Genomic DNA, 22,070 nt, shown 5'->3' with positions numbered 1-22,070 from the left:
CTGAGAGCCAGGGTTAATTGTGGGAGGACAGATGCATAGACCAATGGAACGGAACTGAAGGACTAGAAATAAACACAAACGTATATGGACAATTTTTTTTTTTTGACAAAGCCATTCAGTTGGGAAATAGCCTTTTCAACAAACGGTGTTAGAACCACTAGATACTATATCCAAAAAAACAAAGTTAGACCCCTACTTCACACCATATACTAAAATTAACTCCAAATGGATCAACCTAAATATAAGATCTAAAAATTATAAGACTCTCAGAAGAAAACACAGAGGTAAATCTTAATGGCTCTGGATTTGATGTTTTCTTAGGGCAAAACCATGAATAACGAAAAAAAAGAGATAAACTGGACTTCATCAAAGTTAAAACATTTGGGCATCAAAAGACAGTATCAAGATAGTGAAGATACAAACTACAGAAGGGTGGGAAATATCTGTAAATCATATACCTGGTAAGAGTCTAGTGTCCAATATATAATAAGAACTAAATAAAATGGTAAACAGCCCAATTAAAAAATGGGCTCCTCAGTCCTTACAGCACGCAGCTCTTGATCTCAGGGTTATGAGTTCAAGCCCCATGTTGGATGCAGAGGTTACTTAAATAAATAAACATTTTTTAAAAAGCATAAAGAAGATATGCAAATGGTCAGTAAACACATGAAAAGATGCTCAACATCATTAGGGGAATACAAATCAAACTATAATGAGATGCCACGTTATAACCACAATAACCACTAGAATACCTATAATCAAAATGTAAGTCAGTATGGATGTGAAGAAATTGCAAATCTTATATACTCCTGATTAGAATGTAAACTGCTGCAGACACCATTGAAAACAGTTTGGCAGTTCCTCAAAAAGTTAAATGCAGAATTATCATAGGACCATATGCAACATCCTAAGTATGTTCCTGAGAAATGAAATATATGGCCACGATAAATGCCTATGTCCACTTAAAAACTTATACAAGAGGGGCGCCTGGGTGGTTCAGTCGGTTAAGCATCTGACTCTTGATTTCAGCTCAGATCATAATCTTAAAGTCGTGAGATCGAGTCCTGTGACTCCCAGAGTGGAGCCTCCTTGAGATTCTCCCTATCTTTCTGCCTCTTCCCCCCTTCCCCCCTGCTCACACATGCACATACTTGCTTGCTCTAGAAAGAGAAAGAAAGAAAGAAAGAAAGAAAGAAAGAAAGAAAGAAAGAAAGAAAGAAAGAAAGAAAGAAAGAAAGAAAGAAAGAAAAGAAAGAAAAGAAAGAAAGAAAGAAAGAAAGAAAGAAAGAAAGAAAGAAAGAAAGAGAAAGAAGAGAAAAGAAAAGAAGGAAGGAAGGAAGGAAGGAAGGAAGGAAGGAAGGAAGGAAAGAAAGAAAGAAAGAAAGAAAGAAAGAAAGAAAGAAAGAAAGAAAGAAAGAAAGAAGCTTATACAAGAATGTTCACAGCAGCACTATTCACAATAGTCAAAAGGTGGCAACAACCCAAATGTTCATCAACACATGAATGGATAAACAAATAGTGGTATGTACATACGGTGGAATATTATTCAGTCATCAAAAGGAATGAGGTCCTAATACACACTACTGCATTGATGAACCTCAAAAGCATTAAGCTTAGTGAATAAAGCCAAACACAAAAAGGTTGCATGCTGCATGATCCCAGGTACATGAAATGTCCGGTACAGGCAAATCCAGAGCCAAAGAGCACATGAGTAGCTACCAGGGAATAGGGGGAGGGAGAAATGGTAAGTAGTTACTTAATGAGTACAGGGTGTTCTTCTGGAGTATGACAAAGTTTTGGAACTAGACAAGGGATACAGACGGTTATACAACACTGCCTGTACTAAATCCCACCAAATTGTCTTAAACTGGTTTTCTGTTACATGGATTTCACCTCAATGAAAAAAAACCTGAATATGTCTGCTCATCTAGACTCCCTAATGAAACCAATACTAACAAATAGCTAGAATCTAGAATACAAAACAGGATGCCTGTAGCTCAGAAAACAACACACACATAAAACCAGTGAAGAACGAAGCACATTAGCACCTTTTCATAAAAAAGAAAATTATACAAAGAGATGTTCAACTTCTTACATCATAAGAGATCTATCCATCAAAGTGATGCCAAGACACCACAGTGCATTCAACTAGCAAATACTGTAAATTCTGGTAACCTAAGTGTTGAAACAAGACGGATCCACAGACCATCTGATTTACTGCTGGGGGTGATGAAAGTTGGCGTAACTGCTTTGGGAAAAATCAAACACTCACATGCCATTTCACCTTGCAAAACTACACTAGGTATGTGACCGTGATATACTTCTGCTTGTGTGCCACAGGAGACACAGACAAGAGTGCTCACAGGAGCACAATCACAACGGCAACACCCTTACAAGTAAACTGTGGTAAAGCTGCACGGTGAGTAGTTCTCAGTAGTCCAAATGAATGCACTGTGACCCTCAACCTGGAAGAAGCTTACTAATACAACATAAAGTGAAATATTCCCCCAAAATCACACAGTTTGATTATTTTTCTAATAAAATTAAAAAATATCTATCTTACATGTTTTTGCCTTGGAATAGTATCTCTATGTGTACAAACATATAAGATAAGATCATATATAAAGGAAGTTAAAAGAGGAAACAAGATTCAAGATGGTAGCTCCCTCAGTGGGAGGAGGTAGGGGGGATGTGACACAAAAGAACCACCCAGTGGATATCAGTTATGATGCATCAAGTTTTCTTGCTGAGTGGTAAGATCCTGGATGCTGACCACTACAGACAGATGGACAGAGAGCAAGGAAGAGCAATAGATATGAAAGGAGGGCCAGGTCTATACATGGACCAATGATGAGAGTTATGTGCCATGATCACAACTAGTCCGGTCCTAGGTACCTGAGGCCCCAAAGAAAACACAGCAATTTTAAGAGCTTAGCAAAACAAAGAAACTATAGATTAGGAATTTTAAAATACACTGAATTACATTTATTAAAGTAAATAGTACTTTATTATTTTATTTTATTTTTTTATTATTATTTTATTACTATATTTTAAACAGGCTCCATGCGAGGCTCAGTGGAGCCCAACACAGGGCTTGAATTCATGATCCTGAGATCAAGAGTCAGATGTTAACCAACTGAGCCACTCAGGCATCCCAGGAAATATTCAAGCAGAATACACTAAGTTTTAATCCTTTACAGACTGCCCAGGGAAATGGAAATGTATCTTTTCAACCTTAAACAGAATGTTAAAATGCAGAAGTTTGAGCCAGCTCACCTCTTCTTGAATATACTGTAGTAAGAAGGGAGAAGCTCTTAAATTATCAACAGGAATATTGAAGAAGCCTTGAATTTCCTTTTGGTGTAAATCCATAGTAATGAGATGAGTCAGACCTTTGGAAACAAAGCAGACAAAAACACGAGTGGTCAAATAACCAGTCAATATGTACGAACTAAGCATATATAAAATACAATACTATATATATAATAGCTATTTAAAAATTGCTTTCTCATCAAAAAGACTTAGTGTCGGGACGCCTGGGTGGCTCAGCGGTTGAGCACCTGCCTTTGGCCCAGGGCGTGATCCTGGAGTCCCGGGATCGAGTCCCACATCGGGCTCCCTGCAGGGAGCCTGCTTCTCCCTCTGCCTGTGTCTCTGCCCCTGTCTCTGCGTCTCTCATGAATAAGTAAATAAAATCTTTAAAAAAAAAAAAAAAAAAGACTTAGTGTCTTTATTTCTCAGATGTTTTAGTTCAATAAGACGATGAAAACAGAAAACCTATATAGTGGTCTCTACCTGTGTCCCTAACACAGGGCTCTTAGCTAAAACCCTTGTAAATTCCTAAGTGATAAGGGCACCAAGAGAACCTTTTGTTCTAATGAGGGGACTCTGGGTGGGCTCTTGGATGGGGAGACCAAGAAAGACCACGCTGTGATTAAAGGTTTAGCATCAAAAAAAAAAAAAAAAGGTTTAGCATCTTCAGCCCCCACCTCCCATTCTCCAGAGACTGAAGAGGGGCTGGGAATGGAGTCAATGATTGATTGCGCCTATGTGATGAGGCAAAGCCTTGGGTGGGTGGGTGGGTGGGGGGGCGCCAGGTTGGTGAACAGGTGGAGGCTCTGGGCAAGTGGTGCATGCTGAGAGTTCAAGGGCTCTGCAGCCCTCCCCACATCCTGTGCCCTCGCATCTCTTCCATCACTTGTATTCTTTATCATATGCTTTTACAATAAAGTGGCAAACAGTGAGTGAGTAGTTCCCCGGAGTTCTGTGAGCTGCTCGAGCAAAATAATTGAATCCGACATGTGGGTCTTGGGGATCTGTGATTTACAGCAGATTGGCCAGATGCAGAGGTGACAATCTGGCCTTGCAGCTAGCATGGGTGAGTGGGGCAGGGGCAGGTTGTGGGACTGAGCCCTTAACCTGTGGGATTTGACACTATCTCCAGAATTTAGTTGAATTGTAGGATACTCAGCCAGTGTCATGGAGAATTGCTAGGTGTAGGGAAAACCCCTACACCTTTGGTGACCAGAAGTGTCAGAAGCAATCCCCTTTGTGTGTGAGTAGAAGAGACACACAGGAGGTAAACTGGGTTTTTCCTTACTCAGAAGGGAAAGAGAGGGTGGTTTTTCCACACACAGATACATGATTTTCACATCAATTTATAGTCTGAAAATAACAAAGATAATAGTAATGAAGAAATGTCTCTGATAATTCTATTAAAGCAAGTTATATTTCCATGAAGTTTCCTTAATAGGCATAGCAAAGCCATATTAAGATAGATACTTAAGACAAATATTGATCTTAAGACAAACTGCATGGGCCTGTCTCTAGACAAAATGAAGAAGCTTCATCCTCACTGGCTCCTTACAGGATACTTGAAATGATCACCAGAATAAGGAAAGTCTAACTGGAAAAGTTTTTTAAAAAGCAAAACTTGGGCAGCCCTGGTGGCTCAGTGGTTTAGCGCCGCCTTCAGCCCAGGGCCTGATCCTGGAGACCCAGGATCTGGAGACCCACATCGGGCTCCCTGCATGGAGCCTGGTTCTCCCTCTGCCTGTGTCTCTGCCCCTCTCTCTCTGTGTGTGTCTCTCATGAATGAATAAATAAAACATTAAAAAAAAAAAAAAAAAAAAGCAAAACTTGCCCAGAAGAGAAAGAGAGTCAACTTGGCAGTCCAGCCAGGATCAAGGCCAAAAGAAAAGATGAGCAGAATCTTTCTGGAAGATGCAGTGAGCTAGCCTGCTCCCTTCAGCCAGCTTTTAAAACTCTGAAGACTGTTTAATACATTATACATTAAGGCAGCTGGGCTTCGGGTGTCATCAAATGATGACAAATTTGGGTGTGTGGGTTTTTGAGTGGGTTGTTTTTTGTTTTTGTTTCTTGTTTTTTTTGCCTTCTTTGGAATGCAAAAAAAAATAGACACAAACCCTATTTCACAGTAAGTGTCTGTGTTCAATACAGTGATATGGGGCTGTTTTGTCCTTTCCCCTCTGTACCAGTGCTCTGAGATATGTGGCTTCTAGAGTTGCATACAAACACACACACACACACACACACACACACGCCCACATGGTTACACACACATGTAATAACTCTAAAGGTTATGAGAAGGTTATTTAGAAACAAGAGGGGATGCCTAGGATGTGACCTGAAAACGCACCACACAAAATAATGCACATGGTTTGCAAAATATGCCAATCCATCCTGGGAAGAGACTAAAATAAAAGTTGCCATGTTAAGAGTGCTCGGTTCTAAAATGCCCTTTTCCCCTTCAAAAACAACTTAAATGTGATTGTAACTTGTTGTTTTAATATAATTCTTTAAACAAAGAACTTAGGGAAAAATAAGTCACTCTCCTTAACTTTGTTTTAGGTTGTGGGGAACAGAAGAGATTTCTCTGTGTTTTCTCATTGTAACTTAGCGGTCTTTAAAAATGGTCTTTTTTCTGTTCCACATTCTAATTTAGTTAAGAAAATGGTTTACACTTTCCAAGGTAAACATAAAATGCCCTGGCCCCCAATAAATGTCATGTATCTGCCATTCTCACCAGCTTTGCACATCATCGAAGCCAGCAATTTAGAAACAATGGAGCCTCTTTTTCTCATCTTGCACTGTTTGCTGTAAGGAAAGTAGGGAATCACGCCGATAATGCTTTTGGCACAAGAGGTCTTACACGCGTACACCATAATCAGGAGCTCCATGATGGTGGTGTTCACATCCCTGCATTTCAAGAAAGAAAATCCCAGCAAGGAACGTAAGACATGTGTTTAACATCTCCCTGTTCCCACAAAGTGGCAGCAATGTGCTATGTGTGCCTCTACAGACTTAAGGCTCGAGACACAGAGAAGGCACAAACGAATTCCCACATTCCCCTCACAGCTACTGACCTACTTCCTTTTTCCCTGTAAAAACTACTCAGTCAGAAAAGAGCCTTCCATGAGCTCCCACCCTCCAAGTTGGCCAGCCCACTATCAGGCAGAGAAAACTTTCTACACCAGTTACTCTGCAATTAGGCCTCACAATGACACCCTAAGCACCCCTCGCCCTCCTCTCCACTCCTGCCTACTGGAAGATAGGCTCCAGTAATTCTCCCTCTTTCCTCTGCCATCAATTCTGTACACTCCTTGGGCTTGTACCCATCAGACTATAAACTCTGTTGTTGCATTAGAAACGACTGGTGACCACTCTTCCCACTGGCCTATTTCTTCCCTCCCCTGTGTATACATCTCAAGAGAGTTGTCTACACTCAGATATCTCTGGTTCACCTCGTCTTGCCTCTTTCAAACGCATTCCAATCTGGGTCCTCAATGACCTCCATGCACCTAGATCCAAGGACAGTTCTCCTCTCACCTGAGTGTCCACAGCTGCTTGCCCGGCTTCACCCACTGGGCTTCTAGGACTTCCCTGCTGTTCACCTGGCTTCTTCTGCAGCTTCCCCTCCTCCCCACCTCCCTAACACTCATTCATTTGCACCTCTCTTCGACCTCCCCTCATCCCTTGGGCTTCTCATCTAATTTCACAGCTTCTAGAAGTTGGAGACTCAAGGTCACAGTCTCAGTCCAAGCTTCTCAACTCCAGTCTAGCAAATCCAACCACTACCAGACAATGGTGCCACTCAAGTGTCTGTTGAGACCCCTCAAAACTGAACTGCTCTTTGCCGCCCCCAAGCCTGCTTCATCATAAAACCTTTTCCATAGTGGTAGATGGCGACACTCCTCCTTCAGTTTACTCAGGACAAAAACAGAGGGGCCCCTTCACTGTTCTTGTCTCCAGAAGGTCACAGCATCTCCCCACTGTACTGCTGCACAGGGGCCAGGCCAGGTGTGCTCTGCGTCAAGCAAGTGACAGGCGCAGTCTGCCACCACAGGCCTCCCTGTTCTTTAGTGGTCCCTCTGCTGCTTGTTTTCCTCAGGGTGGCTGGCTGGATCTTCAAGTGCAAGTCACATCACACACTCCTCTGCTCAAGATCCAGAAATGCTTTCCCATTTAGCCCACAGCCCCATCATGGCTCCCAAAGTTCCTCTATGATTTGCCCGACACCCCACCTCTCTGCTCCCCCTCTCATGTCCTCCGCCCCCCAGTCTGGTCACACTAGACATCACGTCAGTCCTCACTCACACTGAGACCCTTCACCCTTGGGGCTCTCCCCAACTGGAAAGTGCTCCTCCCTGGCTGGCCACCTGGCTTCTGCCCCTACCTTCTCCTGTCACCTCCTTGCTGAGGCCTGCCTGGCCTGCCCTCTCTCTCCTCCCTCCCTACATTACTCCCAATCCCCTGCCACACTGTTGAGGTCTTTGTCAGCTTCTGACAAACTGGATGATCAGTAGATACTCAGTTACTAAGTCAGTAAGTATACAGTTAACTAATTGCATGTCTCAGAAAATAGACTCCATGAAGCCAAGGGTCTTTATCTGTTTTTTTTTTTTAAGATTTTTATTTATTTATTCATGAGAGACACAGAGAAAGAGGCAAAGATGGCAGAGAGAGAAGCAGGCTCCCTGTGGGGAAGCCCAATGCAGGACTCAATCCTAGGACACCTGGATCATGACATGAGCCAAAGGCTGATGCCAAACCACTGAGCCACTCAGGTGCATCGGTCTTTATCTGTTTTAATCATTCACGCATCTTCAACACCTAAAATAGTGACTGGCATGCAGCTGACGTTCAATCAGTGTTTGTTAATGAATGAATGAGTGAAAGGAAACCCAGAACATGTGGGTGACTGGGTTATATGTTAATATCTGACCTGGTCTCACAAGAGTGAAGGGCAGACTTTCAGGAAAGCACTGTCTGTGAAAGGGTAGAAGGAGAGGACCCAACAGTGGGCACAGAATTACACCAAGGGCCCCATGCCATACCTACAAGGGCACCATTTTTCTGGAGCTGCTGACAGGCTTACCAGCACTAACCTCAAGTCATGAACTTGTCTGAATGACTGGATATATGGAGCCAAGAGACAGCATTCTCTTCATTTAAAACTTTTCTGATACTTTTAGTGCCCACTCTTAATCTGTCCTAAAATGAAAGATAACACGTATCTGACAACATCAAATCTCAACATTAACTATTTCATAAACACCCGACATCCAGGCTCTCTGGCAAGATGAAGTGAGTTCACACAAGGTCATGGTTCGGAGCAATGAAAAATGAGACATGCAGACAGTTTTAGCTAAGGGAATAAGAAACCAACAAAAGGCAAGGGCAGAATAGTAAGTGTTGAAATAAACCAAATAGAAATAAAAGGACAGGAATGGATGGACCTGGAAACAGGAAGGACTATATGAGTCATGCTGCTGAAGCCCTGAATTCTAAGTCCAATTTGGCCTATAAGGGTCACTTATCCCCTTGTGTAACATAAGCGACTTCTCTGCGTTCATCCAAATGGATTCACACATGTCTGTGAGGAGATAAAAGCACTGCAGACAGCCAGGAGCAACCTAAGTCATTTTGTGCTCTGCGCTATCCCCACCCAAATGTCAGGAGGGGTAGGGTAGCTGTGGGCACAGGGAGTCCTCCACTAGCACCCCAGCCCTTCAGCCATCTGGGTAAAGAAGGTGGTGGCAGGGGTTCTGAGAACTGGGAGCTTCCTAGCCCAGGTCTGCCGAGAATGCTAAGTGGCACAGAAGAAATGAAAACAAGGGAACTTCGGCAAAGGCAAGCCACCCCCTCCCTTCAAGGCACACACACTCCCGGGAGGGCATGGGATGCAATGACAGGTCCCCTTCAACTCCTCTTCCTGGAAAAGCCAGGTGGCTACAAGATCTCATCCCCATGAACCAAAGACCTGGACAGATATTCAAAATGTAGATGAAAGTATGTGTGTCCCAAGTCTAAATTCTCCTGAAACTTGGCTCTTGTTCCCCTTCTTTGGTATTTATTATACATATAAACACGCAGCAAAATTAGAATCTCTAAGCTAAAAAATTATGCCCTATACAAACTGATCTCCAGACATTATTAAGAATCACTCTGAGTGAAGAACTTTCAAATACAGAGGCATTTGGGGATATGTATGGACAGAGTGGTCTTTTAAAAAACGATGCAGACCAACTTCATTGCACTGACTCCTCTGCACTCAGATTATACACTTGCAGCCTCAACAATTTCCAGGACACATGTATGTCAAACACCACACCAAAGAGGAATACATATTCCTTCAATACATTCTTTTACCTTCTCAGCTCATTTATCTAAACAACATAAGAAATGGTGATCATTTTTAAATTACCTGCAGCCAGAGCTTTAAGAACGTCAAGTAAATACACAGCTCTCCTCCTACCTTTTTGGGGGTGAACTAGAAGAGCTTCCCTGGGAGTTTTACAAAATTCTGGTTGAGAGGCAATATAATGGGTTCTGTTCTCATTAAGAACCTCTACTCCAATATTTGGTTACTTCCACCATTCAAAAACATGGAACAAACACGTAAAAGTCAGCAGTTAGGTCAGAAAAATTAGCAGAATACGACACACCAATTTCCAAATGATCATAATTCTTCCTGTCTAGTCAGCTGCTATTATTTTAAACGCTCATGCCTAGAAAGAAAAACCCAGAGAACAACATCGTATCTATTAGATAAGGACTCACTTTGAGACAGTCTGGATGATGAAAACATCTTTTCCCCTCACGGATTCTTGAATCTGCACTCTTGTTTCTGGCAGGAAAAGGAAAGAAGTGAGGGGGGTAAAAAAAAAAAAAAAAGGCAAAATTTACATTTTTGAAAATATGTACATCAAAAAATATGCTTCTTCCCTAATGTTATAAAATATGAAACTGGAACTGTTAAACTCATGAGGCTTTAGATGCTATAAAGGATAATGAACACACTGGAGTTAATCACACTTTTTTTTTTTTAACTTTTTTTAGAGAAAGAGAGAAAGGGAGGGGAGAGGGAGACAGAATCTCAAGCAGGTTCCATGCCCAGTGCAGAGTCTAACCCTGGGCTCGATCTCACAACCCTGAGACAAAATCAAGAGTCAGATGCTTAACCAACTGAGTCACCCAGGCGCCCCAACCATACTTTTAAAACATGTCGGGTTACATTACGTGCTTCAGAAAGAATTCAATTTCTGACTTGGAACAAGTAAATCTACCCTTCTTACTTCTCTTATCCAGGCAGTGAGTGCTGTGCCACACTGAGCACAGTATCTCTATGGGAAATCACATATTCAGTCATAAAACCAGCAACAATTAAGAATTTATTAGACAATAAATGTTATAATAATGCTGTGAGAGTAAAAACAAATAAGGTCCAATAACCCTACTCTCAAAAAACTTACGATCAGCCACAATTAAACAAATACAGAATGAGACATTCTTCAAAGTCAATGTCCTGGGAAGAAAAGAATTGTTCTAGATTAGAATAAAAAACATTATTACTTGAGCCAAGAATCCTGGTTTGGAAAAAAAAAAAAAAAAAAAGGACAAAACAGCTATAAAAGGCTCTTTAGGACAACAAGGGAAATTTGAATACAGATTACTAGATATTAGATAGAGAAAGGTTGTTAATTTCTTTGAGTATGAGAACAACACTGTATTCATGCCGGAGAAAATGCTTATTCTTGAGAAGCATGGTCAAGCATTTGGGTCTTAAGTGACCTGACACCTGCAACTCACTTTCAAAAGGTTCCACACAGGGGTGCCTAGGTGGCTCAGCAGTCTGGTGCCTGCCTTCGGCCCAGGGCATGATCCTGGAGTCCTGGGATAGAGTCCCATATCGGGCTCCCTGCATGGAACTTGCTTCTCCCTCTGCCTGTGTCTCTGCCTCTTTCTCTGGGTCTCTCATGAATAAATAAATAAAATCTTAAAAAAAAAAAAAAAAAAGGTTCCACACATATTCATATTGCAAAATGTTACCTGTTGAATCCAAGCAGCAGACATGCATATGGATATTCACTGCACTATTCTTTCAACTTTTTTATAGGTCTGAATATTTTCATTAAAAATGTTGGAAAAAACAGGGCAGCCCAGGTCGCTCAGCGGTTTAGCGCTGCCTTCGGCCCAGGGCGTGATCCTGGAGTCCTGGAATACAGTCCCGCATCGGGCTCCCTGCATGGAGCCTGCTTCTCCCTCTGCCTGTGTCTCTGCTACCCCTCTCTCTCTCTGTGTCTCTCGTGAATAAATAAAATCTTTTTTAAAAAGTTGGAAAAAACAAAATACATGTTTACAAAGGAATATGGTACCAAGGAAAGAAAATGAGCTTTAGAATCAGGGAGACCTGGGCTTAAACCCTGACTCTCCTACTTTGGGACCTCATATGTAACATCATCCCTCAACGCAGCAGTTCCTTAGTATCTGGTAACAGTGAGGAATGCACAAATGTCAGTTCCTGCCTTCCTTCACAATAAACACCAACTACTTTCTCTGCCCTCATTCATGAACCTGGAGGGTGGGCCAACCTCCTCCTGGGCCTTAAACCACCAGCTCTCCCTTACCCCCCCTTCCCAGACTACACAAAGGACATCACGCAATCCCCTTCGGCAGTAGACCCTTCTCCAAACTCTCCCTGCAGGTTTTCTTTAATTACACATTTTTCCTATGGAAGCCACATGGGAGATCTTGGGAGACAGGAAAGAGAAGGCAGTAATGAAGAAATAAATACTGGAAAAAGAGTCTTGTGTCTTTTCATCAAAGTGTCTTTTAAGTTCTCTACTTAAGTAATTGACAAAATCCTAGAAGCACCAGGCTGGTTAAGTTAGTGGAGTGTGGCACTCCTGATTTGGGGACTGTGAGAGTTTGAGGCTCATGTTGGGTGTAGAGATTGTTTAAAAATAAAGTCTAAAGGGATGCCTAGGTGGCTCAGCTGGTTAAGAGCCTGACTTCATCTCAGGTCATGATTTCAGGGTCTTGGGATCGAGCCCGTCAGACTCCATGCTCAGCAGAGAGTCTGCTTGTCCCTCTCCCTCTGCCCCTCCCCTTGCTGTGCTCACTCTTTCTCTCTCAAATAAATATTTTAAAAATTAAAAAATAAAAATAAAATTAACCCAGAGTCCCAGGATCGAGTCCCACATCAGGCTCCCTGCATGGAACCTGCTTCTCTCTCTGCCTATGTCTCTGCCTCTCTCTCTGTGTCTCCCACAAATAAATAAATAAAATCTTTAAAAAAAAAAAAATCATTAAATAAATAAATAAATAAATAAATAAATATCGACAAAATCCTACAGTGGAGAACGAGAGGGAACCAGCATTTACTGAGCACCTACTATGTGCCAAGGACTTTGTATTAGGCACACAAATTATCACATTTAATTTTCAAAATAGCCCTAATCATTTGTAGTTTAGAAAAGTTAAATAACTTGCCAAGAATAAGTGGTCTGACCCTCAAGTCCATGCAAGCTTTCCATCGCTTTTCCTAGGGTAATTTCAAATATCCACCATTTCTAGAGAAATCACAAAGATTAAGTAACATATGCTTTCACAACTTGAGACGCTTATGTAATAACATAAATCAATTAACAAAAGCATTTCCTAACAAGCATTTCATGAAGTTTTGTCCATGACAGCTTGAGGGAAATAAGAATCCAGCCAACTGAGGCACCTGGATGCTCAGTCAGGTTAGCGTTCAACTCTTGGTTTTGGCTCAGGTCATGATCTCAGGGTAGTGAGACTGAGCCCTGCATCAGGCTCCATGCTTAGCACAAGGTCTGCTTGAGATTCTCTCTCCCTCTCCCCCTTCCCCTTCCACTTGTACTCTCTCTCCCAAATAAGTAAATAAATCTTAAAAAAAAAAAGAGAGAATTAACAACCAATTAATACTGTGGCCACACAGGGTTTTCTCAGCCTGCCCAAAGTGACATAAACTCATATGACTTCTGAGCAGTGTTTCCATTCAGGGTACAGGTTTCATGCATCTCTGCAGTTTTTATTAGAGGAAGTCTGAGAGCTGGAGTCCAAGCTCCCACATACTCTACATACAGCTGGTATCAGTAGGAGCTAGAGCACTACTCTCACCACCTTGCCCACCCAACTTCCTGCAGGCAGGACTAACCAGCCACTCGATCCAACTGTTTCAAGAGTGGAGGATGAAAGACAGAGCCAGCATGGCACATTCCACAAAAAAATTCAATGCAGTGCATGTCTAAGATAGCTCACCTCTGTTAGGTTCCTGGTAAACCTGCACTTTGCCCATCTCCACCCCCAGCCGCCTAGAGAAGAGAAAGGGGGAGAAAAGTTGGAAAGGTAACAGAGATAGTATCTATCCAACACCTTAACTATTTAAGGATGCTTCATAAATTCATTAAAAAGATAAGGCAAAATGAAATAGAGGCACTCTTTTTATAAAATTAAAGCAGATATGCTACTACTAAGTCACTCTGTTATCTAATCCCCCACCCGCCATCCCAGGCCTAACCCAAGAAGGCCTCTGGAGTCCTGCTCAGCCTGCCTCACCGACCATTCCTTGCGCCCTCTGCCCTCCTGCCATGCCCCTAGGCTATACCACCATGTCAGAGGTGCACACACCAGGGCCTTTGAACATTCTGTCCCCTTGACCCACAGGACTTCTCAATTCATATACCATACCCTGAGTTTAAAAGGTACCCGAGCAACCTGCCCAAATCATTTCTTTCACACTGTTTTCTTCACACTACCTACCACTGCCTGAAATTTTGTTTTGTTGACTTCCTTCTTATCTGGTTGTCTACTAAATATAAGAAGGAAGGATCTTGACTGGTTTGTTCACCATGAGTCCCCAATATCTAGATCAAGACCTAGTACACAGAAAGATGTTCAATGTTTATCTTTTATTTTTATTTTAAATTTTGTTAGTTAACATACAGTGCAATGTTGGTTTCTGGAGAATATTTAATAAATAACTAAAACTATACTGAACTATAAACTAGATAAACTATTTTCATACAGAATACACTCCGTTGTTCTTTATACTCAAGTAATTCTGTATATGTATGGCACCTAACACAATCCCTGGCACTCCTCAAGACTCCCTAAATGTCTGCTGAATGAACATGTAGGGAGTTACAACAGCTTACAAAAAGTTAGCCCTTAATATATAGATAATACGCAGGCTAACCACAAAATATCTGCTCTCAAGTTTAACAATCAGTGCTATTCCGATCATCAAATTTAAAACATCACATAATAAATATGGATTTTATTTTTTTTATAAATATGGATTTTAATAGTGTAATTATAACTCACTCAGCAATCTTCTTTGAGAGCTCCATACATGATGAATTAGAATTTGCTGAAAACAACACCAGACCTCCTTTGGTTATGTTCATCTTGGTTTCTAATTCAGGTGGCGCCACACAAAACATCAAAACCTTCTTGGTTTTCCAATTCTCAGAGCCTAGGAGGATTTAAAAGTATATTAAGAACTGCCACAGAATATTAAATTCACCTGAATGAACTTTTTTTTTTAAAAAAAATAGCAAATGACTTAAGCTGAAGGAGATAAGTGTTCACCATCATGGAGTCTTTTATATTACATATATGTATGGATAAAGAAAAAGTTCGTTTGGGCTTTATGGCTCCAAATTTATGGAAATACGTTGTTATATGATTTAGTTTTCATGACCACTGGGAATAAATGATAAACTTACAAGAAAGGCGGAGCTGAAGAGCTCAGTGTTTTACTGTTTGCTGCTTAAAGTCAATTATGGACAACCTCCTTTTATTCTCTGACAACAAAATTCCTCCTGGATTAACACACAGAAAAATGGCAGAGCCATTAGCAAGGACATGGATTGACCCTCAAAAATCATGAAGAAATAACCCACCTATGCCCAGCTTTTACTGTAGTCACTATTTATCCCAACACCTCCCCGGGGACTGCCAGCTGACTCTCTGGAGCCCTGAGCCGGGTCTAAAAGGGACCTTGCCATCTGCATTTTCCTGAACTGAACATAAGGCAGACCAAACAATAACCCTGAGTGGAAGGGAAGTAAGCAGACCACCAACTGATGGGCAGCAGGGCACAAAGAGAAAAGCCCCTGGCCTCAAAATTGTCAGGGCTGAGGCCTTTCACGTGTCCTTCCACCTTCCGATCTCTGAGCTGTGTCCTTATCACCCAAGGACGGTGCAGGACTAGGTGTACCAGCAATAGTCTCGAGGACCATGAGGAACGGGGGCACCTTCCCAGCTAGCCCACTGCACTTCCTCGGTTGTAGCTTTACTTCGATTGCCCCCGCAAGGCCGGTGGAGACTAAGAATGAAGCTGTGCGGATCTTTTCTGCTGTTCTTCAATTTTAATTACACAAGTAATACACAAACACATTCTCCTTGGGGGAAAAAAAAAACTGAAACGTGATAGTTTAGGTTAAAGTCACTAGCCCCAATCCCGTGCTCCTTACCACTCACCCTCCCGGAATGGACAGTTTTTATTAGTTTGATATGGGCACCATCAGACCTTTACACATTCATACATGATCCATCCCTCATAAGAAAATATGATAAGAATACACTTCTAACATAGAAAAAGAATCATGATACAAATTTATCATCTTTTTTGTTAAATGATATATTTTGACAACCCAGGGTTACAAAATATAGGCCCATCGTGTCTTTTCTTTAACTGATGCCAGTACTCCATGATGCAGAGATGCCACATTTAGCTGGTCAACATCCTAAACAGGCTTCCTAGTGCACATGTAGGTCTCTCTCTGCAGTAACTGCAAAAAGAAAACCACTGGGTCTTGGGGGTGGTGCAATTTACAGGTATGGACGCACCAGCAGGCTAGGAAAGCATGTTCCCCCACTGATTGCCTCTTATGAGGCATGCCACAAAGGGAAATATGGACTTCAATGAAATTTACCTACAGCCTAATAATTACAAATAAAAACACATACACACATGACCAAAGCCCTAAGGAGACCAAGGAGGACCAGAGATGCCTACCATGAAAAGCAGCTCAGGAGCAAGGATCAGCCAACTATAGCCTATGGGCCAAACCAGATCCCTCCAAATGCTATTTCTGTACATAAAATCGTATTGGAACACAGCCACGTTCACTGTCTACAGCCTACAGATACAATGATAAGAGCTGAGCCTCAGCCATAAAGCCAAAAACACTGATTATCTGGCGCTCTACAGAAAGTCTGCTGACCCCTGCTTTATGGCATACTGTGGGGGCAGAGTGGCAGGTTACATGAAAAAAAAAATCCTCAATCCTCAAAGTTGGAAGAGATCTTAAGTATCTTTCCAACACCGTCTCTCAACCAATGTAGGTCTGTGTTTAAGAACACAGGGTACAGGTCTGGAAGAAGAAATTCATTCTCCTGTAATTTTAAGTACAACCTTTACAGTCAAAATCGTGTCTGCATCTTGGCTGCTACTTCCCCTGAGCTTACTGAGAGGCCCTGCAAAAATTAATCTCTCAGCCACTGTTCCCTCATCCATACAATATATAAACACAGCCCTTACAGGATCACTGTAAAATTAATTTTGTACAGCACTTAAAGTGTCCCAAACAGAGGATCTGCTTGGTAAATGGAAGCTACTTAGGCATCAACTTTTAATATTTCAGTTTTCTACTGACCAAGCACAGTAATACACTTGGGGTAGACATCTTTTTACATCCCCCAAACTTCAAGTAAGAAGCTTCTTAAAGTACCATAGTGTCCTTCAGAGGGCTTGGAACACTCAGAATGAAAGCATCTGAGGGTAGAAAGAGCTCTTGCAGGTAAACCCGCCCATCTACAGGACTCCCGCCAAGAAGCCACAGCAGGCAGGTGCTTGAACAGCTCCAGAGCTAGATGCCCATACCCGGAGGGCCCCTCCATTCCAAACACTTCCGTAGAACATGCTAAACTTTCTCTCCCTGCAGTCGCCACCCCCAGATCCTTGTCTTTTCCTTGGTAATCTACAGGAAATGTCAAATTCCCTTGCCGCATATCTCTAGATGGCTCTCTTACTCCTGGGTACTCTCTGCTCCAGGATACTTCCTGGAGCCTTTCCTTACTGGTCAGTTAATTATTTCTTTTTATTTTTTTTTTTTCTGGTCAGTTTAAATGCCCTTCACCACTGACTGTGGTCTCTTTTGAGCCCATCTTCAGATACCAGGTTTCTATAATTGAAACCTAACTTGAGACCTCCCTCAGAATGGCACCAGAAGGGGAGTCCATTTGGAAATGGCTATCGATACAGTCAAGTCCTGTTCAAACCCAAGGGCTGTTGCTAGTTTGGGTTCTCCTTTTCCCTATTGGAAATGCAAGTTGTGCTCTTTACCAAGCTTCAATAAAAGTGAGCTTTAAAGATCATCCTCAGAAACAGAATCACCAAGATGGAGCTAACAGAAGGCTCATTAGCATAAAGCTACAGGGTGAAGTGGAGCCTCTAAACTAGTTGTTTTTACGTTTATCCTAAATTTGCTCTAGAATGTGTGAGGATTATTTACAACAAGTATGAAAACACACCCTTTCCAGAGAATCTCGGCACCTTTCTAAAAGCAAATCCTACGCCTCTTTGAATGAGATCTGACAACCTGTTAAGTCTCATGAATGATTCCACACTGAAAGACCATTTGGTTTGGATGTGGCCAGCAGTCTTTTCAAAACCACTTCCCCAGGGGCACCTGGGTGGCTTAGTGGTTGAGCATCTGCCTTTGGCTCAGCTCGTGATCCAGGACCCTGGGTCCCTGGATCAAGTCCAGCATGGGGCTCCCCGCAGGGAGCCTGCCTCTCCCCCTACCTGTGTCTCTGCCTCTCTCTCTGTGTCTCTCATGAATAAATAAAATCTTTACACAAACAAAATAAAATAAAATGAAATAAACCCACTTCCCTGGATTTTGGACAAGGAAGGCTTGCATTAAAGTGTGATGCTTTCCCTCCAAAGGGTCCACTGTACAAACACCTTTTTATCTAAAGATGCTGGAGTAGGAGTGTGAAGTCTTGGGTCTGCCTTCCACGTTACTAGCTACTGGTCCTCGGGTAGGTCACTTGGCCTCACAGGGCCTGTGCGTCTTCCTTCCTGACAACAGAGATAGATGCTTGGTAAAATCAGCTTCCTCCAGCAGAATTTAGGGTCTGGGACAGCAGAGATTTTTTTTTTCCATTATGTCCTCCACTGTATAAACCAGTGCCTAGTACCTGGCACATGGAAGAAGCTCAGTGTTTGTCAAACAACAAACATTTTTGAATAAAAGCCTGACCAGGTTGCAATGATTAATAAATGGAACTAAAAGGCATCATAAAGTACAAAGAATTACTATTTTTATTAGTGATGTACCTCACTTCAAAAAAAAATTGCTTTATATCTCACTGCTGAAGAGAATTAGTAGGGCAAAACCTAAAGCTGAATTAATCCTCCATGCCTCTGATCCCAGGCACTTTGTCTCTCTCCATCAGCATGTTTTCTTATGGGATAACATCATTTTCTGAGTGCTCTGAATTTGGATGACAACTCAACAGAGCAGGGACCAGACAAGGTTCCATTTTACACTGGGGGAAATGAGGCTGACACGGAAGAAACATGCTCAAGGCTGCATGGCCTCTAAGCTGCAGACATGAGCTCAGTTCCAGTCTGACTTGCAGCACAGACAGTTGTGGGGACAGCTCATCTCCCAACAGCACAAAAAATGCCTGGACTCCCCTGCTGATTCTGCATCACAGTGAGCAGAATCCGACTTCCACATTTTGAAAAACATCTACCATAAACAGGCCTTGTTTGGGAAACAACTTATATCTGAGTGTTGAAGAAAGAACACAACACAGAACTTTGATTCAGTATTTCCCCTTTTGGGAATTTACACCAAGAGGAAGAAAGAAAAAGCCACGTTTGTTCAATGATGGTCAGTCACTGCAAGATTTTTTTTTTTTTTAAGAGCAACACTGGGAGTGAAGAAAGGATCGATAATGGGGTAATTAAGTGAAATTCAGAATATATTCAAGACAATAGGAACGGTAAACGTCTGGGACAATGCAAAAGTGCTTATGTTAAGTGAATAAGAGCAGAATTTCGTCTCCTCCAATCAAAACTGGGTGACAATGGTTTAGACTGGGTCAGGATAGGAACACGGGCAGGAAGAAGGGTATGATTTAGTGGAGTTCAATAATGTGGCTGAATTATTTTTATTTGCGCATTGAAATCTTTTAAACATTAGAAATCACACTTCCTCGTGCCCCAAATCCCCATTCTGCATTTCCTTATTCTTTGCAAAAGCTACACAACCCAAACTGCGCCAGTATCAAAATAAGGGGGGGGGGGGCGGTCCTCATCATCAATGTTAAGATACTAGGGGAAAACATTTTCTAGTAAAAGAATATCTAAAAATCAACATCAAGGTCCTCACTCAACCTCCTCTAGGTGAGTTCTGGGTGGAATTTAAAAAAAAAAAAAAAAAGACACCAGGTTACGGGGTAAGAGAAGCGCCTGCGAGCAGCGAGGCCAGTCGACTTAAAATCAGGGGCCGCGGATGGTGGGGTTGGAGGCTGGTTTTCTGAGCCGCCCCGGCCGCAGGTCCCGGAATTAGGGCTCGACTCCCCACGGCGCCTGGAGCGGGGGAACCCCGGGGACCGCGCGCCGGCCCGAGCCCCGCGGAGCCCGCGCGGGAGAGGGACGAACGGAGGAGGAGGGAGGAGGGGGGAGGGGGCGGCGGCGGGCGCGAGGCCGGGGTCGCCCTGCTGTCCCCCCCCAGCTGCAGCCCCGGGACCGCGCGACCCGTCCGCCAGCCGGCGCCGGGGGGCTCCCCGCCCCTTGCACCTGCGCCCCGCACTGCCGGAGCCCGCCGGTCCGCGCCGCCGCTCGTCGCTGGCTCCCGCCCTACCTGGCCCCGACCCCAGCCCCGGCCCCGACGCAGCCTCGGCTGCCGAAGGAAGAAAGCGCCGTCTCTCCAGGCGGCTTCTCTAGGAGCAAAATGGCGACTCCATGCGCAAGAGCGGCGTCCGCGGCGACTGCGAGGCCCGTGGGCGGGGCCGAGGGCGGGGCCGGGAGCTGGGATTGCGGAGGCACCTGGCTCGGGGTCGTGGGCGTGGCCCGCCCGAGGGGAGGGGCGGGGAGGGGCGGGGAGGTGGGCGGGGCTGAGCCTCCTCGGGGTGGGGCGGGCCTTGCTCCGGGCTAGCCTTCAGGTGGCTGTGAAATTACAGGTGTCTGGGCTCCAGTCCTTGCCCGCCTGTAACCTTAGGCAAAGTCACTTCACCTCTGAGCCTCGATTTCCTCATCTGAAAAATGGAAATGATAGTAGCATCCACCTCACGGGACTGTGAGGATTAAAGGACATAGCACCTGCAGGGCTTTTTTAGCTCAGTTCCCGGCATATAGTTAAATGCTCAGTTATTCCTGTAATTATTTCCTTTCTTCTTTCATTATAAAGCAATCGGTGTTTTTGGTATCTATTGCCCGAATTCTTTATAATTTAAGTATGTTTACCCCTTATTTTATATATATAACATAATAATAGTGACCACGTATGTAGGTAGCATTTACCATGTGTCAGGCCGAGTCCTCTTAAGTGCTTACCATGTATTAACTGTAATTTATTTAATGCTCACAAGAGTGTGAAGTAGGCATTTTAGTAGCCGTGGTATCTGAAACACCGACGCTGAATGGCTTGACATATGACTAAGCAGACAAGAATTGCAATCCAGGAAGCCTGGCACCAAACCCTGCACTACGCTGAACCGACATCACATTGCATCTCCAACTCTGCTTTGGATTTTTCACAAGCGTGAAATCATTCACTGAAGGTTGGGCACCTCTTATTTTACAATTGAGGAATACAAGCATACAATTTATGAGTTATAAATTGTGTGATAGTTCATGAAATGGAGTCATTTAAGACATCTCCTTTGCCTGACAACTTTACAGGGATATACTTCTGCAAAGAGTGAGGCCTTTGAGCCCACTGTTACGTTTTGGAACAAACGGAATCTTCTCCAAACAGACCTTTGCTAGATTTTCTTCACTTCTTCTGCACTGTGATCGACCACCTGCCTGCTTGGGCCAGAAGCATGGGATCCACACTTCACGCCTCTTGTTACCCAAGAATGGATCTGACCAATCAGGACAGCTCATCTCTCTCAGCTCGCTGATTGGCTCCAAGGATAGGCCGCTGAGCCAATGGGAGCCCAGGAGATACAATCTGCAGCCATGTGGGGAACTGTGGCTGGATGCCTTGCATCTTGCCGCCTGTAAGGATACCTGCAGGGGAACCGCCAGAAGAGATGCTGAGAGAGGAAGAGAGGGGAGGGAGTATAGAAGGGCCCCAACTATATGGGTTTAGGCTGCATCTGAAGTCAGTAGTTCCCTGGACATGTCAATTACGGGAGTCAATAAATTTCTCCCCTCCACCCTCTTAAGCCAGTGTGGATTGGGTTTCTATCATTCACAGGGGGCGTGTTCTCCTCTACTTGTTTATTGTTCTTTCTCACCAGCCTGCTTCTCCATCTCTGAACTACAGGGCCTTTGCACATGCTGTTCCTGCCTCCTTGAATGTACTTCCTTCTGCAGTCATCTCCCCCATCAACTCCTACTGAAACTGTATCTCAGCTCAGTTGTCACTTTCAAGCCTTCCCTAAACCCTCCCCCCAATCTGCTTCATGTTCTTTTCCTTCATTAAACTTATCGTGATTGATAATTATGTATTTACTTGGGTGATTATTTCATAAACATCCCCATCCCA

At 43.3% G+C, this 22,070-nt stretch overlaps 1 protein-coding gene across 5 annotated transcripts in view; it reads right to left on the bottom strand.

Moving 5' to 3' along the window:
• Positions 1-20,349, bottom strand: part of PRPSAP2 (phosphoribosyl pyrophosphate synthetase associated protein 2) — a 49,652-nt gene extending 29,303 nt beyond the window's left edge. Inside the window, exons 1-7 of one of the 5 annotated variants that reach the window (XM_055307052.1) lie at positions 20,217-20,349; positions 15,057-15,152; positions 14,653-14,803; positions 13,588-13,640; positions 10,084-10,150; positions 6,047-6,219; positions 3,277-3,392 (exon numbers count right to left, since the gene is read on the bottom strand). In XM_055307052.1, coding sequence (XP_055163027.1) covers positions 3,277-3,392; positions 6,047-6,219; positions 10,084-10,150; positions 13,588-13,640; positions 14,653-14,771 — 528 coding nt within the window. In that variant the 5' untranslated portion in view covers positions 14,772-14,803; positions 15,057-15,152; positions 20,217-20,349. Of the gene's footprint in view, positions 1-3,276; positions 3,393-6,046; positions 6,220-10,083; positions 10,151-13,587; positions 13,641-14,652; positions 14,804-15,056; positions 15,153-18,304; positions 18,557-20,152; positions 20,172-20,216 lie in introns of those variants that run through there. The other 4 variants (XM_055307053.1, XM_055307054.1, XM_055307055.1 and 1 more) reach the window with 4 other exon arrangements.
• Between the last annotated feature and the right edge of the window lie 1,721 nt (positions 20,350-22,070).

Source organism: Nyctereutes procyonoides, unplaced genomic scaffold, assembly GCF_905146905.1.
Source record: "Nyctereutes procyonoides isolate TBG_1078 unplaced genomic scaffold, NYPRO_anot_genome, whole genome shotgun sequence".
Classification (NCBI taxonomy): Eukaryota; Metazoa; Chordata; class Mammalia; order Carnivora; family Canidae; genus Nyctereutes; species Nyctereutes procyonoides.
The sequence above is the reverse complement of the archived record's forward strand: the minus strand, read 5'-3'. Positions and strand labels throughout refer to the sequence as shown.